Source organism: Limanda limanda, chromosome 18 (assembly GCF_963576545.1).
Source record: "Limanda limanda chromosome 18, fLimLim1.1, whole genome shotgun sequence".
Lineage (NCBI taxonomy): Eukaryota > Metazoa > Chordata > Actinopteri > Pleuronectiformes > Pleuronectidae > Limanda > Limanda limanda.
In genome coordinates this window covers 12077998-12102256 of record NC_083653.1, presented here as the reverse complement: position 1 = coordinate 12102256, position 24259 = coordinate 12077998, and the positions used below count along the sequence as shown (strand labels likewise).

The window sequence follows — 24259 nt, the reverse complement described above, 5'->3', positions numbered from 1 at the left end:
GTTCAGTAAATAATGAAATCAAAAACACATGATTAAAGAGGAGCACCTTTTAATCATGTTATTTAAACCACAAACTGCTGAATATATCTTTAAGGGTAATTAGATAGATTTTTATTAAATTCTTTGCCATTTTTAGTGGTGGAATGGTCAATTCATAAAAAAAAAAAAAAACAAGTCATGGAATTCACCTTAACACTGTTAGAACTCAGTTGTTTCATTCCACTCTGGGTATGAACATTTGTTTTTCTTTATTATGGAAACATTAACATCTATATTAAAACGAGACAGGCACCTCATTTCTTACAGTGTGGCTCCGCCTCCTCGACTGTCTCCGGCGCTGCGCTTTAAATAGCAGCTGTTTAAAAGCCCCTCTCCAGTCTCCTGTCTGCCGTGCAGCACCCACAGCCTCCCACTACAGCAGCCCCCCTCTCATCCACAGAGACACACACTTCTCCGTTATAATAAACCCCCCCTGCATCCCGCAATGTCGGCCGCCAGCACCGAGACCAGTGCCCCTCTGCCCACCGCCGGCAGCCGGGTCTTCTTCCAAGGGGCGTCCGGTGTGAGCTGCGTGGGCTCCGGCCCCATCACCGGGGACGACCCGGTGCAGAAGCGCCAAGGCAAAGTGACCGTGAAGTACGACAGGAAGGAGCTGAGGAAAAGACTGGTGCTGGAGGAGTGGATCATCGAGCAGCTCAGCGAGTTGTACGACTGCGAGGTGAGTGAGGAGCGCACGGCTTCAACTCAGTGGCACAGGCATTCTCAAAGGCACATGCATGGAGCCAGGTGGAGAAATGCTGGTCCCTGGGTTCCTGGTCTCTCAAATATATCAGTTTATGACTCAAATATAACCGGATATCAAATTTACACTATAGATCATCTGATATAGGGTTGTTGATTCGTCCTTTGTTTGATGAATGTATTGGGTTTTCTGCACCAGACTGAAGCAGTTTTCCTCTCATCTGGGATTTGTTAGATTTTCCAAGCTGTGCAATGCATCTCCTTTACCCCCTCCAGTGAATAGCCTTGGTTTATGTGTCTTTGTCCTCTGATACATTGATACCTGCTGCCTTGCTGAGTCGCTGCTGCAGAGTCTAATCGACACAAAGCTGTCTGGTTTGATGGTGTGGCTCCTTGCTGCCTAAAGATGCATTGTCTCATCTCTCACCGTCTCTGTCGCGAAGGGAAAGAGAGAGAGGGACGGCTGGTGTAAACGAGGTCGAGGGCGAGAGAAAGCGCACGGGTTGCGCCTTTTACGCACCAGTGTTTCACCGAAAACGTGCCATTCATCAAACTCGATCTAATTTGTCTAGATTGAGAAGATGCGGTATTTTTTTTTTTTTTGCATTGCTTGTAATTTAATTCCCGGAACCATATTAGTCTCTATATCAAGATGTCCTTTAGAGTCAAATGTATCTTAAACGCATGATGGCTATAAAGAGCGCATTGGAAGGAATCCCTGCATCCTGGCTGGAGCAGAGATTTGACCTTTTAAACCCGTTGCACCTTTAGAGGGAGGATCTGTCGCCAGACGATATTGACAATCCAATTAATTTGCGCTCTCACGTCCACAAGTCGCATTCTTTATCATTTTAAAGGGGTACGGGGGGTTGCGTTTGGAAGAGGAGGAGGGGAGGAGAGAGAGAGAGAGAGAGAGAGAGAGAGAGAGAGAGAGAGAGCTAAAGTGTGCGTGCGCGTGCCCGTGCCCGATACCACACACACACTGACACACACACACACACACACACATAAACAGTATGCTGCCAGAGTGGGAGGAGGTGTTGGGCTGGAGAGGAGGAAAGAAGGGCAGTGGGTTAAGGATCTTGCTGATGCTGTGACTCTCCTCGCCAGCCAATCGCCTCCTCGGGCTCTGACCCGCATCCTCACAGCAGAGGACGCAGACACGCACATATGCACGCGTGCACGCCACGGGCACAGCAGCCTCGGTGTGTCTGTCACATCCAACTCAGCCAATCAGAGACGGAACGGGCGGTGCTCACAGGAACCTGTCACACTAATAGCTGAGGGGATGGGTTTGATTTTGATGCATTTGTGTGCCAGTGTGTGTGTGTGTCAGGCTTTGTGTACTCAGTTGTGCACATGTGGTTATTCATTTGTGCAGCATGCTGAATTTCAGGTTATTCCAAAGATTGATTGCAATGTGTGTGCATGTGCAGAGGAGAAACACGTGCACAAATCACAGCAAGGCACTGCTTGTCATCAGGAAACATTGAGAGTATTGCAATGCAAATACTGAAGGCAAATAGACTTTTCAAATGGAGCCTGTGTGATCTCCTGCAGCTCCAATCTGCTTCTATCTAAGACATCAGTAAAGGTGAATCTTCCATTTCAGCAGTCAAACCCTCAGCTGCTGTCTTCATGTCTTCTGTCTTGTTTGTGAGCTTCCTCCTCTCTTTAAAGCCCTGCTGTGGTTTTCACTCAGTTAAAAAAAGAGCTGTGCAGTCTGTTTAAGGGTGGACTGGTTTACATTTCAAAGCAGGACGAGCTCTTGGCTGCACGTCGGTCCGTTGTCAGCAGGTGCTCTTGATCTACAGGTCGAACGTTGCCTCCCCACAGACTGCTCGACCAGTCTATTTGATGTTTTCTAGGAGAGCAGGCGTGCACCGTCCCAGTGTCGATCTCAGACAGTCACGTCCCGGGCCATGCAACATTCGCCTTTGTCTTGCCTCTGCGTTCCCTGATGTTTTTTCTTGATGTACAGAAATCAATCTTTGATTCAGCTATCATGGCTCCACTGTGGGAAAACGCCTTCACTGTATTATCTGCAGACGTCCCCCTTTTCTCGACTTCCCTTTTCCCACATTTCCTTGTAGATATTCCCAGCAGCGTGACACCTCCTCACATTATGACTTTCGCACATGAAATGGGACGATATCATATGATAATTCTCCTGCTCCGTGGCGTTGTTGCCAGCATGATTAAAATCTGATATCATGCTGGATGCTGGAACGAGCACAGTGCAGTAGAAAGGCATGGCAGGATTTCAGAGGATGACAGGTTATGAAATGTATAGATCATTATTGTGACACGCTGCTGTGGTGCATTGTGGAAGCTTTCTTTCATCTGAATGCTGCTTCACTGGTGATGACTGTTCACACGAAAGTGGAAATCTGACCTACTTTATGCCTGCTAACACCTCCACGTTAAGACCATAAGGTGGACAAAGACCATAGATGTGTGTGTGTGTAGTGTGTGTGTGTCTTGAAGAGCAAGAGTGGGATTTGGCTGAACTGACCTGGCTTAAAGGTCAGCCTCTGTATCTGTTTCATAAGAAAACCTTTTACTAGATGACATCGCAGACTGTGTTTGTGTGTGTGTGTGTGTGTCTCTCTCTCTCTCTCTATCTGTCTCTCTCTCTCTCTCCCTCTCCCTCTCTCTCTCTGTCTCTGGGCTATAGGATGACAGAGGATGAGATGTGTCAGAGATGGATCCCTCTCTGCTCTCCTGAGAAATGTAGCCTCTGTTCATTTCTCTGTTCAGAGGACAGAGGGGAGAAGAGGCAGAGAGCGTAGAGGAGGGGGTGACTTGAAAAGATGGAGGGAGGGAGGGAGGGAGGGAGGGAGGGAGGGAGGGAGGGAGGGAGGGAGGGAGGGAGGGAGGGAGGGAGGGAGGGAGGGAGGGAGGGAGGGAGGGAGGGAGGGAGGGAGAGAGAAATGAATCGATTTATCAAAAATGTTACAGATTAATTTTCGTTCATCTCATTGATTGACTGATTATAATATAAGACTTGTTAGCTTTGGGTCATCGATGGATGGTCAAGTGGGTCTAGCTACTTAACACAGGCCCAGTAGCCCGAGAACACAGCAGACTCATTTGCCGGAGCCTCTCTTTAAAGTGACTCTAAAAATGTCTTGTTTGAATTTTACAGAGCTTCGTTAAAAGAAACTAGACGACCACATAGGGACAATAAATGAATAAAAACACATAAAAAACAGAAAGAGAAACAAAATGAATATAAACAACACAATAATGTTCACTCTCTTTAGGTCCTACAAAGGTAGGAAGGTGGGCTCATTACCTGACTGTGCCGTGGGACTCTTTGCTCATAATCTCTGCTCATGCACCATGTAAATCTCGCCTAATTCGAAGCACAGTCCTCATTTCTCTCTCCTTTGCACACTCTAAATGCCACCCCCCCCCCCCCCCCCCACCTCCACTCTGTCCCAGACTGGGCTGTTGAGGATTGCAGTTAAATGCTGAGGTCATGTCCAGGTGATTAAAAGGCAGAGCTGTGTCAGTCTGTCTGAGAGCACCGCGACACAATCGATGGAGACTGTCCAGGAAAAGACCTTTGCTTCCTGTGTGTGAGAGAGAGAGAGAGGGTGAGAGAGAGAGAGAGAGAACAGAAACTGATGAAGAGGGAAAATCTGATGTCGGCTCGCGGACTCTGCAGTTTTTCGTGTGTGTTGTTGGGGTGCTTGCTGCAGAGTGAGGGGAAAGAGACACTTTAATGCCCTACTTTTCAACGGCTCGGCCTTCAATAGAGCCCCACTCAATGAAGCTTATCCATGTGTACAAGCGCAGACACAGTGCCCTGCCCCGAGGCCTTGTGTGTGTGGATAAGGCCATGCGTGTTTATTTCTGCTGTTATTTGTCAGATACGGGGTGGTGAGCGGTCGGGGGTCTTTTCCATAAATGGATGAGTGCACACACATGCGCAGGTCAGCGTACATATTGGGAGCAAGTGGAGCAAAGGGGAAGTTGGCGATCATCAAGAGCATCTTCTCATGGATAATAGTGACTCTTCTGTCTGTTGCTCTCTTTCTCTCTGGATAATGATCACCACAAGAAGTGGGGCTGGGTTGTTTCCCACTGTTTTGTGTTGAAGGGTCTGTCTCAAGGCGATGTCTGTACATGTATGTCATGGACAATGAAATGTTGGTCTTGTGGCTGGATTCTGTTCGCCCTCGGCTTCAAAATGAGAAGAAAGAATCAAGCCTCTTCACCACCCCCCACCTCTTTTGTCCTGTGACCTTGTCAATAACCTTCCCCCATCCTCGCCTTTCACATCCTTTTTTTCTTGCTGGGAAAGGAGAGCGACCCTGTATCATGTGAACCTCGTAGGAAAGCAGAGGAGGAGTAAACAGTGCAATTCAAGCCAAGTCATTATCGATGTTCAATAGGTTTAGGAATAGCACGCTGGGGGGAAACACACATATACTGACATGCAAAGACGGAAACATAATGCTACTGGATATACTGTACGTACACATACTACAGAGATAAAAGTGGAAGAAGACCATGTTTTATAGTGTAGGTCATCCTGCGGGAATATAGGAGGCGTCTTCATTACTGTCCCTTTCTAATGTGCATCCATCACCGCTGACAGCTGATGGATGAGATCAATCGAGCACATCTCACTTTGACTGATAGCAGGAAGTGAGGTAAGCGTGATTACCTAATTCGTTTTCAAGACGCTCACCCTCAAAATGTGTGACGGTTGAAATCATACAAAAAGTGAAAGACATTAGAGAAGGTTCAGATAAGTATAGAAAAATAGGATATCTGTATACAGACGTTTGGAGTCAGCGTCTACGCCGTAGCGTTCAAACGGTGAAACCGTGGTTTGGTAGGTCCAGGCGATAAATGCAATCGACCAATCACGAGTCGGTCTCAGCTGTAAATCGTGACATCTCACCCCATTTTTATAGCATTTTAGCGGTAAAAAAAAATACTTTAATTACCTAAAATAACTATCTTTCAGAAAATGTATTTGACATTTCCCTTGACCTATAAGTTTGGTCCACGAACCATCCACTCAGAAAAAAGGAGGAGGGGTTTATGAGCTGTACTGCAGCCAGCCACCAGGGGGCAATCAATATTTGTCTTGTAATATGAACGCATGTATGTAGGGGACCTTGATACTTCTGCTCCCTATCACGAAAGCTACTGCTCAGACTCTGACTCCAAATGAAGTCAAAAGCACATTATGGTGTCACCCATTTTGGGGATATTTTGACGACACTTATGTGCTGTGGGAAGAAGTATGGGAAATTTAAATAAGATACTTTTAAATAAAATAAAGTAAAATAGACCTCAATACATAGTGACAAGTTTATTCTATACAAGTGCGTATTAATATATATTATTGCACATTTATCAGGGGTACGTTAACACACTGCAAACAAGCAGGTAGAGGAATATGATACAGAGGATGTTTGTTTGAATAAATGTCCCTGATGCGCTAATGGATCCGGTCGGGATAAGGTCACAGTTGTTTGTTGTGTGTGGGAAGGCACATATTTCATCTATCAGCCATTTAAATTGCACTGACTAAATTAGACTCTCGCTCGGCGTCTGTGTCCAAGAACGCGTTGACACATTTCATACAACACCTGCAGACACATGCGTCTGCTGCTAAACAAATCCGGGGTGTTGACATGGACGGCGTTTAGAGAGCAGATAGCCACCAGCTGCTGAAACAGTTATAAACACACCGGCAGCAGAAAGGTGTCAAATGTCTTTTCGCAAATGCAAAACCAAGGGCAAAGGTTGCAATGTATTTGTTCCCCTTTTTCCTGTCATCCTTCACATCCTGTTGTCACTCTCTCCTCCTTTACTCCTCTCCCTCGTCTCAGCATCAGATCCGTCAAGACTCCCACCCACCTGCTTTTCATCCTCCTCCGCTTCCTTCTCTGTGATTTTTCCCTCCAGTGTTTGTCGTACCGCTGGTGTGGCTTTCACATAAATGTGGATTTGTCATCATAGGTCTGTTGCTGACACTGATAATCATAGGAGTGGTTCCAAATAGGTCAGGACAATATCATCCGAAATGTCTATATTAGTCTATATCAATAATTATCATCATAAAAGTTAAAGTGTTATTTCTTAAAGGTCAAAGGCTTTAAGAAACCAGACAGTTGAGTGTTTATAATGGTGAACAACATGACGGGTCCCATGAAGTGAAGCCAAAGCTTATCCATTTCCAGAAAAACTAATGTTCTGAAAAAGATTATGATAAAAATAAAATAATAATGATGAAATGAAACCGTTCTTTTTGTTCTTGCTGTCAGCTTCCATCTCTTCTTTCCTCTCCCCTTTCCTCCTCATCCTTTGTGGTTTCCCACTCTATTAACCCAGTACTCCGTGTTTATGGGCTGAGCTGTGATGGCACAATGCTGTCATAGTGGTAGTGGATATTACTGCCAACCCTTGGGAGGCATATCAGTCTGCCTGCTGGAGGAAATAAAGATGGATCTGCCAAAAAAAAAAAAAAGATTGGGAAAGAACAAAATGTCTGTAGGTTATAAACTTGAATTATGGGTCTTGCAAATATAGCCCCTGGGGTCCCAAGTCAAAGTGGTACAAGAGAAACGGCAGGTGCAATCGTAGTCAGGCGACATACTTCCCATTTATCCATTTAGATTTTTTTGGGGTGAATTATTCTCCAGCCATCTTTCATTTGGGGATGTCAGCTTCAAAGTGATTTTTTGTTTGATGGACAAACAGAGAACCAGCTGCAGAATGGAAAGCCGCCAGGCCTGTGAAAGGGAAGAGATGTTGACTTTTCGCACTCACACACGGACTTTCGTGTCTTCGTATGACATCTCCTCCCATCCCGCGATGATCCCCTTAATCACTGGTTTCACTGTCGCCGTTTATAAACTGGCTGTGTACAACACACTGACTCACTCTCTATGGTTGGCGCAGTGAGCAGATGTAAGACAATGGCGTCATTCACACGTGCCTGAGACGGAGGGAGAAGAGGGAAGATTGTTGTTTTGACTTTCAAAGTCCGAGGTGTGTTCAACTGAGGGTGTGTTGCTTATTCGATATCTTACCTTTGCATGTGCGGGATGACTCAGCACATTTTGAAAGTGGCACAGTCAAATCACTTCATAGAAAATGGAAATAGAGACTGAAAAGACCCGGTCAGCTTTGATTTATTGCTGCTGCAGCTCTGCTTATTCCCTTTGCCTTCACAACAAAGGGTTTTCTAATCGTCGCTGTAATTTGAATAAATCCATTTGAGTCTTGATATGCTAGTTTGCTGATTGGCTGACTGCTTGTGACCTTGATGCTATTGACGTTTTTGTCCTGTTTGGCTGGAGCCGCTGTTTTTCTCTGAGGTAAAAGACCTAATGGGCCTCAGCTGTCAATACATCAACCAGAGGGAGAAACTGTTGGTCTGGTTAATACAGTGAAATGAATTAGTACAACCTAGTTAGTGTAGGTTTTAAATCAGGATTTTCTTCCCAAAGGAAGATGTGATGATTTCAAGCCTTTTGTACCTTCCAGCCATCTATATTGCTTATGCTTTTCTGAGGGTCATGGGGGGATGATGCCAATCGCAGCTGACATTGTGCGAGAGGCGGGAACATCCTCGACAGGTCACCATCACAACGCTGACATACAGAAACAAACAACCATTTCTTCTCACATTCACACCGGGAGACAATTTAAAATCCCCAGTTAACCTAACCTCACTGTGGGAGGAAGCCTGAGAACCCAAAGAAAAACCAAGGCAGACATGGGAGAACATGCACACTCCACACAAAGTTGCTGTGACAAGGAAGGTGATAGTCTCAATTATAGGAGACACGATGAAATGGAAGTTGACGTAACTCTAGCTGTGTAAGTAAGGTCTGGGTTGTGCTCAACCAGAGCCTGTTGGTTGGTAATCTTGTCCAGCCATGTAGGAAATCAAAAGTGTTTGCAGTTGTTATCTCTTATTTTTGCATAGTTGGCAAGAAGTCATAGCATGAAATGGGTGTGAATGTTGGATTGTTGGTTTCAGTAAGTTACAGAAATGTTGTGGCACAACCTCCCATCATCTGATTTGAGAAAGGTGTGAGGATCTCTGAAGCTACTTGACCGTCCTGATGTCTGAGGCATCATAGGCACACAATGCCCTTTCACTCTTTATCATGAAGTAAAGAGAAGCATGAGGGAATATAATTAAAGCACAGTAAGGTTTTACATGTAATTTACTGTAAATCACTAGCCAGTAATTGCTTTAGCGCCATTTCAGAAATAATAGACATATTTATTTTCATTATTGATTGCTTAGTTGGATAACATCAACATGAACAACAATGGACGAATGAAATTAGAGTTTTTCTTGGCTGGGAGCAACGATTTGCATTTACCAGTGGTAGTGTAGTTGTGACAATAGGATCCAATTAGGAGGTGAAGATGCGTCACATTGTTTCTGTCTGTCCAGACTAAAACCTAGAGTTTACAAACAGAGTTTACAAGCAGTGTTTCCAAGCATCTCCAGAGTAGTGTGGGCAGCAGATGTAAATGTAGAAAAGTGATATGTTAAAATGTATAATGTAGGGGTATCTTTATCTAGATAGAGTGAGCAATGAGAAGGGAACAAATGATTAATTTACATCACAATTAACTTCCCATAACCATCCTGCATAATCACTCTTATTTTAAACCAAAATGTTCCATTGAGGGTTAATTTCTCCCTCAAGCCCATTTTTTCTTCCAACCACTTCTCCTTCTGATATGCGGCAGTGTGTCCTCTAGAGTACAGCTGAATCAGCGTGGGAAAGCGCCTGCTGCAGCAGCTAACTTTACCCAGTGAAGTCACTTCATCTGTGCTGCATGGTTTCAGCAAATTGCATCGCTGGAGGGGCAATGGGGAGGTGCTGTGAGACAGCGGGGGGTGGATGAGGAGCTGATGAAACACATGTTTTTACAGTCGCTCTAATCTGTCGTTACTGTTCCAGGTATTTTCATTCCCCCTCTCCATGCTTTGTAAATCATGTCTCCTGCCTTTGTCCTCTCGTTCACCTTCATCCTCTGGGCTTCCTGTCTTTTCATTTTTTTCTTGTGCCGTCCCTCCCCATGTAGTTTTCCTCGTGCGGTAGATTTCTCTCCCTCGTCTCACTCTGTCTCATAAGATGAATTCATCCAACCCTGAGCTCCTCCTCGCCGCTTTGATGTGACACAGCATGGCAGTGCGGAGAGAGGTAGAGAAACGAGCTGTGAGGATGTTATTTGTTGCACAATCCTCCTCCTTCCTTCCCCTCTGCCTAATCACCACAGTGACCCACTTATCAGAACACTACCCGTTTCCCTCTATCTTTATTTTATCCTCTAATGTTTTCTAATTACTGCTCTTATACTTACTCTTCATTTCCCTTTTTCTCCTCTCCGTAACTCTCATCTTTACACCGTCCCTACGTTAATGCACATCTCTTGTTATTTCATTATATGACTTATTAAAGCCTTCTTTCTTTTGCTATGTACCTTTTCTCACTTTCTCCCCACAGCATCTTATAACTTGAGCTGTGATTAAAGGAGCGTAGGTGTTATGATCTTATTTACTAGTTAACTTTTCTTTGAAAGCGGATAAGACAGTATTATCTATGTTGTGTGGGGGATCTTTCGATGTCAGCCTGTAATTCCAGTACTTTTCCATCCTGTACTTTTTTCACATTTGGATCATTAAAACCCCTGAAATACACAAACATCAGCCATTTTCAGGCAATTGGGTCCAGACTGCCTCCCGACTTTGCCTTTCATACATGAACAAGAGAGCAGTAGATTCTCTAAGTTAGATGTGAAACAGGAACTATTAGTTTGTTTACAACACAATGACACCAGCGTTCGGCCCTTATCACCAAAAAGCTCTTGAATCTCGTCATCTTTTTTCATCCAGAGATTTCTGTTTTCTTAAATTTTTTTCCTCTAAATACTAACATACACCCCCACCGAATAATATACCCGGAGTTCGGAGTGTGTCTAAAAGCAGCTATACAGACACACACACACACTGAAAATGACCAGAGAGGAAATGACAGCTGATAGACAACGATGTCAACTGCTTTGCCTCCCATTTTCAGCATCCGCACTTGACAGCTGCCATGATCCTTTCAGACAAAACCTTTTAGCTCCAGCCTCACGCCTCTCTTGTCAAATGCATGGGCTGCAGTAATGCTACTGAATAAAGCTAAACTAATGGCATAATTTCTCACTTATATGATACAACTAGCTGCATGAGAACACAATCTGTCTGTGAAACTCTGTCTGCAGCCAGGAATAAAAGTTGATGAAACAATTGAGGCTAAATTTATGTCTGTCACTGTGCAAACAAATTGGATGTTGCCTTTCCACGCTAGCTATCGTTAGCTTTCAGGTAGCGGAAATGGTTGGCAGCTGAATGATCCGAGTAACTGTGGAAACTCTACCGGGGCAAAACAAAAACAACGGAGAAGCAGAGAGTGACAGAAACCAATATAAAACAATGGTGAACCTAAGCTAGATAATCACTCCATGGAGAGAACATTGAGAACTGGTAGTTCTGGTTCATACGGAAATAAAAATGAATCACGGGCCGAGCGATGTGATTCCCTGTCACCAGGACTTTGACTCTTTGTTCCGAGTTGTGTGTTTGCATTGAGCCTGAATAGAGTTTGTGGTGAGTCACGGGGTCGGGCTAATTCCATTAGCTTTGATTCACTTCATCAGTCCAATCAGACTGAAAACACTGCAGCTGCTTAACTGTGGGCGAAAACAGGTCCGACACACACTCACACACTTTCTCTGAGCACAACAACAACAACACACTGGACGGGTGTCTCTCGCTCTCTATGTTTCCGTCAGACTCTCTTTTGCTCGCTGGCTCGCGGGCTTCGTCGAAACAAAGTCGCCTTCATCGCAAACAAACACTTAGCTCTTTGTCATCTCTCTTGCACACACTATGATTTACACACTAACTCTATTTTCCTGATTTTACTATGTCTTTCTTCTGCATGCGCAAACACATCTGCGGCAAAAGCTGCTTCTAGGCTCACAACACAGAATTACTTATTGCTTGACTTTACACATTATACACATCGTAAAACTAAACAGTTATTTTGATATGTGTACTAAGTGACAAAGAGTAGCCTAAGAACACAATTTTATTCTACTACTATAATTTAGGTTATAAGGCCACTTCCTTTTCCCGACAGTCACACGTAGTATGTTCAGCCTTGGGGGAGGTGTGTGGTAAATCTAATTAATTTATTTTTTGTATGCCTCTCTAGATTTTACCTGTGAGAAGCCTCTTTATTTCTTTAATAAACTTCATTGTGGGCAAATAGTGTGGGATAACTTCATGCCAGCATTTTGTAAATATAGTCTCTCAGTTTTGTGGACATTGTGAATGGGGTGTTGTGGTGTTGCATTTTGTTTAGGATGTTATAGGAGACATCATAGGAACTGTTTAACCTAATTTAATGTACATGGTGGCATAAATTAAGGGCTGAACTAAACAAAGTAATGTTCACAAAAAAACGAATTTATTAATGTTTACACTATTGATAACCACTTTGCTACTGACAGCCTCTGTCACTTTTTCTATTGTTGTTTCTTTATTTCTGTCTGGTTTATATTGTTCTCTCTGCTGCTAAATATTCATGACATATTAAAACCAAACCCAAACATTTTTTTTGGGAAAGGATATGTGTGATTTGAATGAACCACTTTTCAATCCATGCCTCTACCTACTGTCTAAGAAAATCATCGAAAAGTCAGATTTTGTATGTGCATTATTTTGAATGTATTTTTTTTTTGTGTTTATGCAAGTCTATCTCTCCTGACATTGCACGCTGTCATTTTTGTCATCCTTCCACTGCTGGCGAGATGGAAAATGATTTTTCCCCTGGGTAATGGCTGTGATCTCAAACTATTTTAGGCTCTCTCTCCATCACAAGCCAGACAACAGCAACCCCAGTGTTTATCGGAATGTTAGTGTTAGTGTGTAAGTGTTTTTCCATTCTTGTCGTTGGATATTTAACAGACTTATCTAACACCTCAGAGAAAGACGAGGCCCAGTGGTGAGCGTGTATTTGCAAAGGATTGATGGTTGCGAAAAAGCTGCGTGTGTCTGGCGTGCGTGCGTGTGTGTGTGAGAGAACATTTGCATGTCGTCCACTATTGCCTGCAGTCATGCTTCACACACATGCCATACTTGCCCTAGTCATCACCAATCCCTGTGACAGAGGGTGATGGACTGCATGCTGACAAGTGGAATAGTCAGACACACACACACAAACACACACACAAACTCTATAGGCAGTCTGAATGACAACTGTGCATAGATGGATGGTTAGATAGATAGATAGAAGTAGGTCAGATTGTTAACTTCTCCCTCCTGGCTGACTTTCACTTCACTCTGTTGCTCATTCTAATTCACTTATCCGTCTCTATTATTAGGTTAGGTCTGCTCTCTGAATGAAAAACAACATACCACAGTGTGCAAATAGAACACCACTCACTGTTGTTTTTTTACCATAAATGACTGAGGTCATGATCCCTGATCTCAGTCAGGTGCAGTCAACAAGTTGAAGCATCCGTGTTTTCTTGAAATTCTAGTTTATAGCTTTAGTCTGTCCTGAAGGTATGAAACGTACTTGTCGGTCAGCTTTTCAGGATCTAAATTAAGAATACAGTTTTTCTAATTCCGCATATAACCCCATGCAAAAGAGCGGTGACTACAAAATAAAATAGTGAGGCTGAGAGAAAATAGGTAGTTAAATCTTAAGCTTATGCCTGTTTAGGATTAGCATTAAAATGACTAGAACTCTGGAAAACCTATGGCACACTGCTCAGACACATAGTGACCTTTTTTCCTAGCTTTCATGTCAGCTTGAACCAACAAACTAGTTTAATAAACGTATGTTGACGCATTTGATGTGTTATTGTAAGGTATCATTAGCTAAACCACCACGATTCATGTGAATTTGAACACAGCCAGAAGCACTGACGCGGCAATTACTGCTTCTCTGCAAGCTAGGTTAATTACCATTTAGCAGGACCAGTTTATCTAATTTAATGATTAGACTTTGCTACTTCCTTGTTAATGTCGTAAAACTAAATTAGTCAGATATTGTTGAATCAAATTAAGTTTTCAGTTGCAGGAGGCAGTTGTTAGTAAAAAGCGAAGCGCCAAACGAGCTGGAGTGCGGTCATAGGCCTCTGTTTTCTTATTATTGGGAATTATGTTTGATTTTATTTTTAAATGCAGATTTCTATGATACAATCATTCCAAACAGTTATTTGTCAAAATGTGAAAATAAAAAAAGTAGTAGTGTGAGAAATGTAAAAACATTATTATCATTATTTCCTCTGCTTTCTTGAACCTCTCTCTCTCCTCATCCATGTATCCCTCCTCTGATGTTTCAACATTTGCATATAACCTCAGTTCCACAGCGCACACACACCCACGCCAATTCTAATGATGACAGGCTTTCATATGTCCTGCCACATTCCCCCTTCTCTCTGCTATTCTTTTCTGTTTCCTTAACGCGGGGGGATTTCAGAGCGAGACCCTCTCGTTAAGACACGGAGAGAGATTTCAGAGCTGGAGGTCGAAGGGGACGCTTGGCTTGTCTGTGAATACGCGGAGATGCTTAAAATGCTGCAGATGTAAATGCCTCTTAACGGCTCAGGAATAAGGATGAAGGTGGGCCAGCCATATGTGTGCGAGTGAGCAAACTCAGATGAGATTTGAACAAGCGTCGATATGTGTCACTGATGTCGAGAGGATATTTTAAGACTTGTGAGGTTAGGTCTCCATGTTGCACATCTTCACACAGGTACAGTAAATCTGCGGGAGTCATGTTTTCAAACACACAGCTCTTAATGTACCGTGCTTTCCTCTGTCGGTACTGTAATCGTGAGCTAATTTCATTCTGTGCACATCAACCCACCCGTGCAAAACTGTAATCACAGTGACTGAACTTCTACGCTGAGAGCAAAAATCAAATCATCCTTCCACCGTCCCTGCGTAGAAATACCAGTGCAAGCTCCAGGCTAAAGCATACAGGAGTCTTCAGAGAGGCTTGAGTACAAATACAACTTATAACTTGAGTCAGCTTTAGTCTTGTAGCATCCTGGCTGGTCCAGGAATGCTAAAGCAAGAGGGTGTCGAACCTTTCAGGCACGTTTGCTATCAAGTGGTTCTCTCTGTCAGACTGAGCCTCGTAGCTGTGGTGGTAGGATCGTTTTTCGTGGAGGAATCACTGAAGTCTATTTAATTTTCATGAGGTAAAAGCTTTCATTCCCTCCCTTTTCTCATGCTGTGCCCACGTACAGACTGCGGTTAAGGTTGTGCAACTAAAAAGCTTTGTAAACATTTGGGAAAAGACTGTGACAGCCGTTAATAAAAAGAAAAACATAAATTACAGGCCTGTTACTCAAACTGTGGTTCCCTGCATAAAAGTCCCGACCTTCACACCCTTCACTTTGGCACTTGATGTTGTCGTTGGACTTAAATCGTGAAGCTTGTAATCATAGACTTTTTTCTAAGGTAAACTGGGGTGGGACAGCAGCAGCAGTAGAGTCCATTTTATTCCAGTATGATGTCAGTGAGCAGTTCGCTGTTGGTGCAGGCCACCACTTGGTCGAGGAAGCTGCACTTGCACATGGTTGCAGAGGCTTTAATTCCCAGAAGGGAGCGTTTGGGAGATGGTGCGGTTGCCGGGTAGGGAGGGGTTGATCCTCCCTGCGCTGCTCTTCTGCACAAGCCTTGTGGTGGAGTAAAATGAACCAAAGGAGCACAGGACCTTTGAAGTCGTGCTGAGCTGAATACAGCCTCTAACCACCAAGCCACTAAATGGCCCTGCCCCAGCACAATGACATTTCCATGCGATGCCTGTTCCCTAATAGGCAAATAGATGTCTGGGCTGTTTGGAGTGCAGAGATGTGGAAACAGTGTTTTGAATTAAGACTTGGGTTTGTGCTGAGAGGTGGGGAGAAGGAAATGAGAGTGAGAGATAGTGTGTGATTGGTTTTGGTGATAGTTTTTTCAATTTCATTTTGTTTCCAATTTACATCTTATCGTCTTCAATGTCCTTGTCTGCCTGACGAGCCTCTGTGTCAGCCGCTCACTAACCAAGAGCAACTCTTTGTTCCAGGAGGAGGAGATGCCTGAGGTGGAGATAGATATAGATGACCTGCTGGATATCACCAGTGACGACGAGAGAGCCATAAAACTGATGGTATGTTACCCTGTGTAAATGTTTGTCCTTGTATCTTTGTCTCATTGAACAAACCATGGACTTTATATAAAGATATATGAAACATGTCCTCTCCCCCTCATTGTACAAAAAATGAAGCTAGAATATCCAGGGGATGCCATCTTGTGCTCAGCCAATAGTCACACTGTTTTTATGGCATCTAATAACTAATTAAAAACAAATTTAGTTGAAAACTGCAAACATCTTTAGGAAAATGAATTTGGTCCATATCTGATCAGCTGGGGTTATGACCTATACTGCAGCCAGCCACCAGGGGGGATTAAAAATGTTTTGGCTTCACTTTTGGGGCGCTGTAGTCCATCTTTTATATAGAGTATATGGTTCAGGACAAAACATAAAGCAAATAATCACAAGTTTAGTGCTAGACTTTTTGTGCAGTTTGTGTAGATTCTTCCTGATGTGATTCTTAATAATTGCGTATTGAAAGACACAATTGTTGTTTTGTTCTGGCACTGATACCAAAGCCTGGTATTAGCCATCAAGTTTTAGACTACCAAAGCATTTCACCTACTGGAAAGGGACGTTATTTAGTCTAAATTTGAAATAGCTATCCACATGATCAAAAGCTCACATTACCACCAACAAAACAGTCCCCAGAATGTACATTTATGTGCATTGTAGAGCTGCAGTGAACTAATGATGATCCTGGAACACGTCTAACAAAACTCTTTTTTTCTCTCTGAACAGGAATCATTAACAGACTGCTACAAACCAACAGAGGTTAGTACGTTGTCCATCCACACAAACAATAAAATAGTCAATATCAGTAACCTAGACACTATTGATGCTCACATGCTCTATTCAATTTGCTTCGTATAGAAAAGAGTACGTTGAACCACCATGTCCCAGACGTATGTTTGTAGTTAATTAACGTCTGATGACACACATACACACACATACGAACACACACACACAAACACACACACATCAATCTTTCTTTTCACTGACACCCTGACTATAGTACAACAAAGGCTTAAAAAGACTTACAAAACACATATAAACACAAGGACCACTGTTTGTCACTCTGGTGTGTGTTTGCCATACTGTATACACACACTGTGTCCGTTTACTGAGTGTGTGTAGTGTGTGTTTACGACTTATTTGGGTGTGTGTCTGCGTGTGTGTAAAGGTGTTAAGTGTTTGTTTTGGGGTGAGGCGAGGTTAGGCTATTTTGGTGATAATAGGTGGCGATGCCAGGACTCCCCATCTGTCATCCGTACGTGTGTGTGTGTGTTTGTGTGTGTGTGTCATTAGGTCAGCCTGTTACAGCTATTACAAGGTCAATGTGATATTCAAAGCAACAGTAGTGGACAGCCGCTGATATGTGTCACACACACACACACTGTAATCCCGTGAGTATGGAGCAGCAAAGATGCCATTTTGAACACGCTCCCACAAAAACTCCATCAGCAGCAAAAGAGAAAAAGTGAAAGATAATGGAGGGAAAAGGTGAAGGTGACAAAATGAGAGAGGGATGGGGGGAGGGATGGAAGAAAGAAGCACAGCACATTAGGTGATGAAGAGATAGAAGGCTGTACAAAGAGAAGGGAAGAGAGGGGTATATGACAAGACAGCTGGAGGGAGAAAAGCAGACCAGAGGAAGAGGAGGAGGAGGAGGAGAGGTACACGCGGAGGGGGAGGCATTAGTAATTAGGTCATGAGCAGTGTCACCCCTGATGTAATGACAGAGATTATATTCCAGCATATTCTCCACCACAGTCACACTATCATGGATTTAGACCCAAGATAAGAAATGTCTTGGCCCCACTTCCTCAATTTTATCTCCTAATCCAGTATTTATGTATTTCTCGTTTAGAAGACAACACCATCATGGGTTGAGTTTTTTTCTCAGTGTTCATTCCCCCTCCTTTCAGTATTACCTCTGGCTGTTTTTACATGGATGCAGCAAAACGTGGATATTTGTGAATCAGCTTCAACATCCAGGGCTCCTTCTCTCTCATAATTCCCTGTGGCACTTGCAATTCCAAAAAGTCTAGTTCGGTCGGATCCGAATGAATGAGAGGCTGACAGTCGAATTTTGTATAAATGTATCAGATGTCTGATTTTGAAAAGAATAGTTTAACATTTTAGGAAATACACTTTCCTCAACGGTTATTTAACTGCGAATAAGATGAGGGGAGCTCCCAGGAATGAGTTTTATAGGTTGGGAAGTCTGCCATTTTCCCATTTAACACCCTGAACGGATGCCAAGAGTGTTTCCCCTTTAAAAATAAATTCACATTAATTTTCTGGACTGTGACGGCCTGCGTTATTCTAATTTGTCCCGCCAATTTTGTTTGCGTGCGTGTGCAGCTGTCTATCTCACTCATCCTTCCCTTTCGTCCCTGCAGGTTTTTGTCCGTGAGTTGCTGGGCAGGATAAGGGGAATGAGAAAACTCAGCGCTCCCACAAAGAAGGGCCTATAATCGCCGCCGTGTCGGCCATCAATCAGACGTCAACTACATCATCTCAGCACCACCTGCTTACCCGCACTCCACATGGACTGTCATCACACGAAAAATAAGTTGTCAAAACATTAGCCAATGCAATCATGCACCATAAAATCCATGCATATAGCACCACAAGGTTTATTATAATATTTGACTGTTGAAAGGTACGTTAGCCAAACCGAGGCGACATAGTGTAATCGCATACATAGAGCCGCAGGAAAATGTAAAACCCCGCAACGTGCCAGAACTGCAACTGTGCTTTACCATGAATACCACCTGATATGACCTTACATGTCAGAGCCATGTTAAAACCGCTGCTGTGATTCCAACAGCCATACAGACTTAAGACACCGATAAATCTCAAAAAGGGAGGTGGTTAAAAAAAAAGAAGTTTGTACTGACGTAGGTGTTAAATTAGCTGTAGCACTATGTAAACCCAGTGCTTAATGATTTTGTCTTTTTTACTGAGGTGTTTTGCTGTTACTTCTTTTTTTCAAAAAGTACTGTATGTTGTTCACAAGATTCATATGTGGTCTTCAGTTAGTTTTTTTTTGTCCTTCTTTAAAGTCAACCTCTTTATCCTTCCTCTGTCAGTTCTTGCAAATGTAAGGGAGCTCTGCAGTTTTATTTTAGGCACAAGGCGTGAATACATCAATTCTGTCAGTTTATATTCTGGTAAAGAGTGGCGACAATTGAGCGGAGAGTTTTGCTTTCTACACACTGTTTCTCATGCACTTTCCACCACAGCAAGGCATGATGGGTGTTGCAGTTCTCTCTGCAACACCTATATGATTGGCAGTCTTTCACTTATCACGTTACGCGGTGTTGCTCATTGCTTATCCCTCATCGGAATACATATCAGTTGATTGTATAGGTTTAAGCACAAAGCCCAAACACCAATTGTCATAGCCGGTTTCACTTAACTCTACTAACTAGCCTCTCTAATGGTTGTCGATGTTGCCTTTAAGGACATTCAGGATCAGTTCACCTTTTACTAAGCACTGAACCTTAACTACTGACCACCTAAACGATAAATTTGGTGGAATCAGAACTTGAAGACAACTTGAAACTTTTGACACTTAAACCTGTCGGGTCCTGAAAGGGAAGGTGGTTGTTACATCCTAAATGTTACAGGTCACGGAGGCGTTAGTGTGACACAGCATTTTCACAGAGACTGTTTGTCAAATTTGTTTGGATGTTTCAAAACTTTTCCCCCAAGTTGCAGAAAATGAGTTGTAATCGCTAAATCCCAGGTTTAAAAGTTACTCACTGTTTATTTGCTACTGAATTTCTGTGCACCAACCCACTTCTCAAAAAGCTGTAAGCTCTGGTACAATCATGACTCTGTTATGGGGTTGGGCCCAGTTTCATTTCAGGGCAGTCAATCGTGAACCAACTGGAATGGAGCAGAGCTAAACCTGCCATATGATATATATATATATATATATATATATACAGTATATACCCTCAGCTGCCAAAGACAAAAGCAGGGCAATGTTTGATTTTAACATAACACTTCCAAGCCACCCGTCTTGCATGCTAACAACAGAGAAAAACATTAATGAAGAGTATATATATTATAAACTTGTAATCAAGCAAAAAAATACTTTTTAGACTTAACTACCATATATGACTTTGTAGAACTTTGTGTGTTGAAACAACGTGACTGTCACGTTGGAGAGAATCCAGGAAATTTTAAAATGGTGCTGTTTTTGATGTTCTTCCCATGTTTCAGTTGTAATAAAAGGGGTTTTCACTGTCCGATTGATGCCAGAGAAATGTGTCTGAAATAAATATGTCTGTCTCTATGGATGGAGTGTATTCAGTCGAAAGTATAGCATCCTCTCTCTATTTCCTCTCCTCAGTCTGAGCTGGAATGGATCAGTGTCACCACACTAGCTATGGTGGATTTATTTATAAAAAGTCATGTGTTTTCTGGATCAGTGAATAGCAAGGAGCAGTCGAAGAGGAAGCCATTTCAGGCAGCTGATATGCATCCAGGATTCGTGTCAAAGTCCTCCATAGGATTTTTTCTGTCAAGAAAGGCTGATATTTTATAATTTATGGGATTTCATGTATTTTGGAAGTGTCCATACTAGAAAGCTTTACATTTGCATGTATTTTTAAAGTAGCATGTTGAAGGGAACATTTTGTTGGCCCAAAGGTTTTTATTTCATAAAATAAACATTTTCCTTTTTATACCTTTTATTATTATCATCACAATTATTATTCAGACTAAAATATTCAGTTTTTCTCTTTGTTTTTCTGTACATCCACAATGAGCGTCCTTGTTTTTGAAATGTAATGTGTTGTGTGGTTTGTTTTTGCTGATAATAAAAATGCAGAACGACTCTGTACTGTTTCAACGTATATCCCCTGTGTATTTTGTTTTAAATTTTTAATGGATAAAGGATGAAGTCCTCTGTGTTTAATTAGAGGAAGACATTTTGAGAAAATGGGCTTGTTTGCTTTATTGCCAAGAGTTATATGAGAAGAGCCTTAATACGCTTGATTAGGGCGTGTAAATGCATTTTGGCCAAATTAAGCTAAGCTAAGAGCGAATGGTAGCCCAGCATAACGACTGGATGAAGAGGTTAGCCTTGTCTGTAGCACAACATGAAATGTAAACAGTTCCAGTTTTCATGCTAAGCTAACGCTAAGCTGTTTGCTTGCTGTAACCATATATTCCCAGCACATACCTGAGTTTGGTGCTGATCCTCTCGTCTAATTCTCAGCAAGAAGAAAATAAGTGTATTTTTCCTGTCAAAACCATTTCTCTAAACAAGGCAGAGAAGTGTTTATATTAATTCAAACAAATGCATGTGTGTGGCTGAATGTGTTTCATTATTCAAACGTGTTGGGATTTGTGTGTGTGTGTGTGTGAGAGAGAGTAGTCCTTGGTGTGCATGTGCTCTCACGTTCCTGGGATTCTGCGTAAGGGGCACATTAGCCATGATGGTTGCAAGTGTGTTCCCTCTCAGTACCACACTGTGTGGCAGCGGTTTAGTAGGACACTCCTGTTCACTGAGTGATTCTGTACAGAGCTCATCAGGGTATGACATTATTGCTCAACGTGCGCATGAGTAGCCTTCCTCTGCAGCATGTCTAGCCCCATATGGAACAACCTACTGCCCTACTGTCCACTGTTGCTAGGTAGAAAGTCTTCACTGATCTCTGAGGAAGATTCAACACGGTTGTTTAAGAGGCCATTGTGTGGGCTTTATAAGAAAGAATAGCCATAAAGAAATGTAAGTAATCCTCAATGCAAATTAAAGCTCACATATTTTTTATTTCTGAAGGCAAGCCATGTGGAAGAATATAGGCCAGTTTACAGAGGAGACAGACAGAGAGAGACACACACTCAGTGAATGCACCACTGGTTTCATTCCCGCAGAGAACCTGGTAATGAATGTCTTCTGATTCACTGACACACATACCCAAACAGCATTGTGGATTTCACTGCAGGAAACAGAATTGCACACACACACACACACACACACAAAGTGCTGCTGCTGCCTCGTGTTGGAAGGAATCGAAAAGCCAAAACGGTGCCAGTGCAACCGTGCAGCGTGACAAGGCTGCATGTGCCTTTAAATTCCATGACCCACTTTTCACAGCTGGGGCTGGCTGGCAGGGAGCGCTCGTGCACGCTGCCTTGAATAATTGGGACTGCAAGGTGAATGTGAGGAGAATGGTTGAGGATGGAAGCTGTAGCCCTCCCTCCCCAGCCAGCCAGTGGGCCGGGTTCAGTCAGCTGGCTGCACACCAGCAAGTCTCACACCAGCCCAGTCCCCGAGCTGCTGTCGGTCATGCCTTTTCAGAATATTCAAACTGATGGGAATGGAGGCAGCTGTCTGACAGAAGACAGGGAAGTGTATCAATATGACATTACATTCGATTGGAATGAGTGATAGTGATAGAGCCACTGGAAATGTTCAAGAAATACAATAGCAATACATCACATTTCCTTATGTGATACAGCCCGGCAGATCCTACTGTAAATTTAATGTCTTCCCATCCCCCCCTCTTCATTTTGCCTTTCCCTCTCTTGATCCTACAAGCTCTTCTCCACCCCCCCTACTCTTCATAACTCCCTCTGTGGTCCCCCCCCTTCTCCCTTGTCGGTGAGGAGATCCATCATGCCAGTACTTCAGAGAGCAGGGGGCTGGCAGCTTGAGAATATAAAAAGACAGGCAGGATTCTGTATATGACCAGGGTGGTAGAGATGAGAGATGAGGGTGATACCAACAGCATCCCCCCCCTCTAAGGTTCCCTTCAGCCTGAAGAGAGATCCCATCTTGTCTCCACTGCTGTGGAACCCCAGTGCAGCATCAGACAAATGCTGGGGCGACGTGTCACGGTGCTGTAGCCTGACCATCCATTCACATGACAGGCAATTCAGCCATACAGCATCACTTATTACCCAGAAAGAGAGGAAAAGAGGAATGGAGGAGATGTTTTTTTCCCCTGTCGTCTCCCTGACACAGAGCTGTTTACAAGAGAGCACAGAACCCCCTCCCCAGCATTTCCATCATAAACTTAATAACAGTGACTAGAAACTGATAAAGTGTAATACATGTAGAAGGGGCTGAAGAAGTTAGCCTTTTACTCCTAGCGAGATTATGAGTTTTGGAAACTCGCTGAATATTTTATTGGAACCTTAAGTGCAATCACATGCTTGGGAACAACCTTCTGTCTTCACTTTATAAATACTATATAATGTTCATGCATGTGTTCTGCTGGAATAGGTGTGAGTATGTAAAAGTGTGTGTGTGTGTGTGTGTGTGTGAGTGTGTGTGCGTGTGTGCGTGTGTGTGTGCAGCGCTAACCCACAAATGATCTCGTGGGAAATCTCTTTAATTTCGCTACACTGGGCCCATTCAATTTTTCAGCACTCCAGACATAAATGTTACAACTTTGCTCTTCAAGCATAAAAACATGTAGGCGTGTACATGATCACGCAGACTCTGCTGCCAACGTTGAGACCATTTCTACTACTACTACTATAACTCATATACAGCCACACAGAGATTTCACTATAAACGTGCTGCTGTCTGAGTCAGTTTTACTATAGTGATGGAGGAAATACTCAGATCCTTTACTTAAGTACAAATACAAACACCACAGTAAAAGAATGCTTCATACAGGTAATTTAAGTAAAGCACAGAGGTATCCATACTCAAGTAAGAATGTTCAGGAAACAATAAACAACCTGTGCTCCTTTGTGGGATTATTAAACACAGTAGATGTACATTAATATGAACATATGCTACATATTTTTAGATGTGATTAGTGGTCATTAGGGTCTGTATTGTTTTGTTTTGACATATTTTATGACAGACAGGTTTTAGACAACAATAGCAGGGATGTATGCAGAGCCTATATGTTGTGGATTTAATGGAGTACAGTCCCCCCCTAAGCTTGTTCCAACACAATACATGCCTGGATATCAGGCTGTAAACACTGCTGCTATAAACACTATGCGGACAATACCACTGGAACCACCCGGGGGGATTAATTGCAGGGATTTAGAATTAATAGCACTATTTACTTGAGTCACATAGCCATATGTCGGCTGGCCTGTTTATGTGTGAAGTCATTGTTTTTTAGCTTTGTTGTCTTTGCTGTGATTGGTCCTTTCTGTGCGTACCCAGGGGGCTGAGATTGGTCAGCTGTGAACGTTCTCATACCTAGATACAGCATGCAGCGGTGTGTGTGTGTGTGTGTGTGTGTGTGTGTGTGTGTGTGTGTGTGTGTGTGTGTGTGCTCAAGGCAGGGCAAGTCTATGCTGACAAAATGAGGTGGGGG

General features: G+C 43.0%; 1 protein-coding gene across 1 annotated transcript; it reads left to right on the top strand.

Annotated features, from left to right (window-relative positions):
- Positions 1-484: 484 nt before the first annotated feature.
- ppp1r14c (protein phosphatase 1, regulatory (inhibitor) subunit 14C) lies at positions 485-18609 on the top strand. The gene is made up of 4 exons (XM_061091905.1): positions 485-718; positions 15879-15962; positions 16689-16721; positions 18353-18609. The coding sequence occupies exons 1-4, from the start codon at positions 485-487 to the stop codon at positions 18425-18427; spliced, it is 426 nt and encodes a 141-aa protein (XP_060947888.1). The 3' UTR covers positions 18428-18609.
- The last annotated feature ends 5650 nt before the right edge of the window (positions 18610-24259 follow it).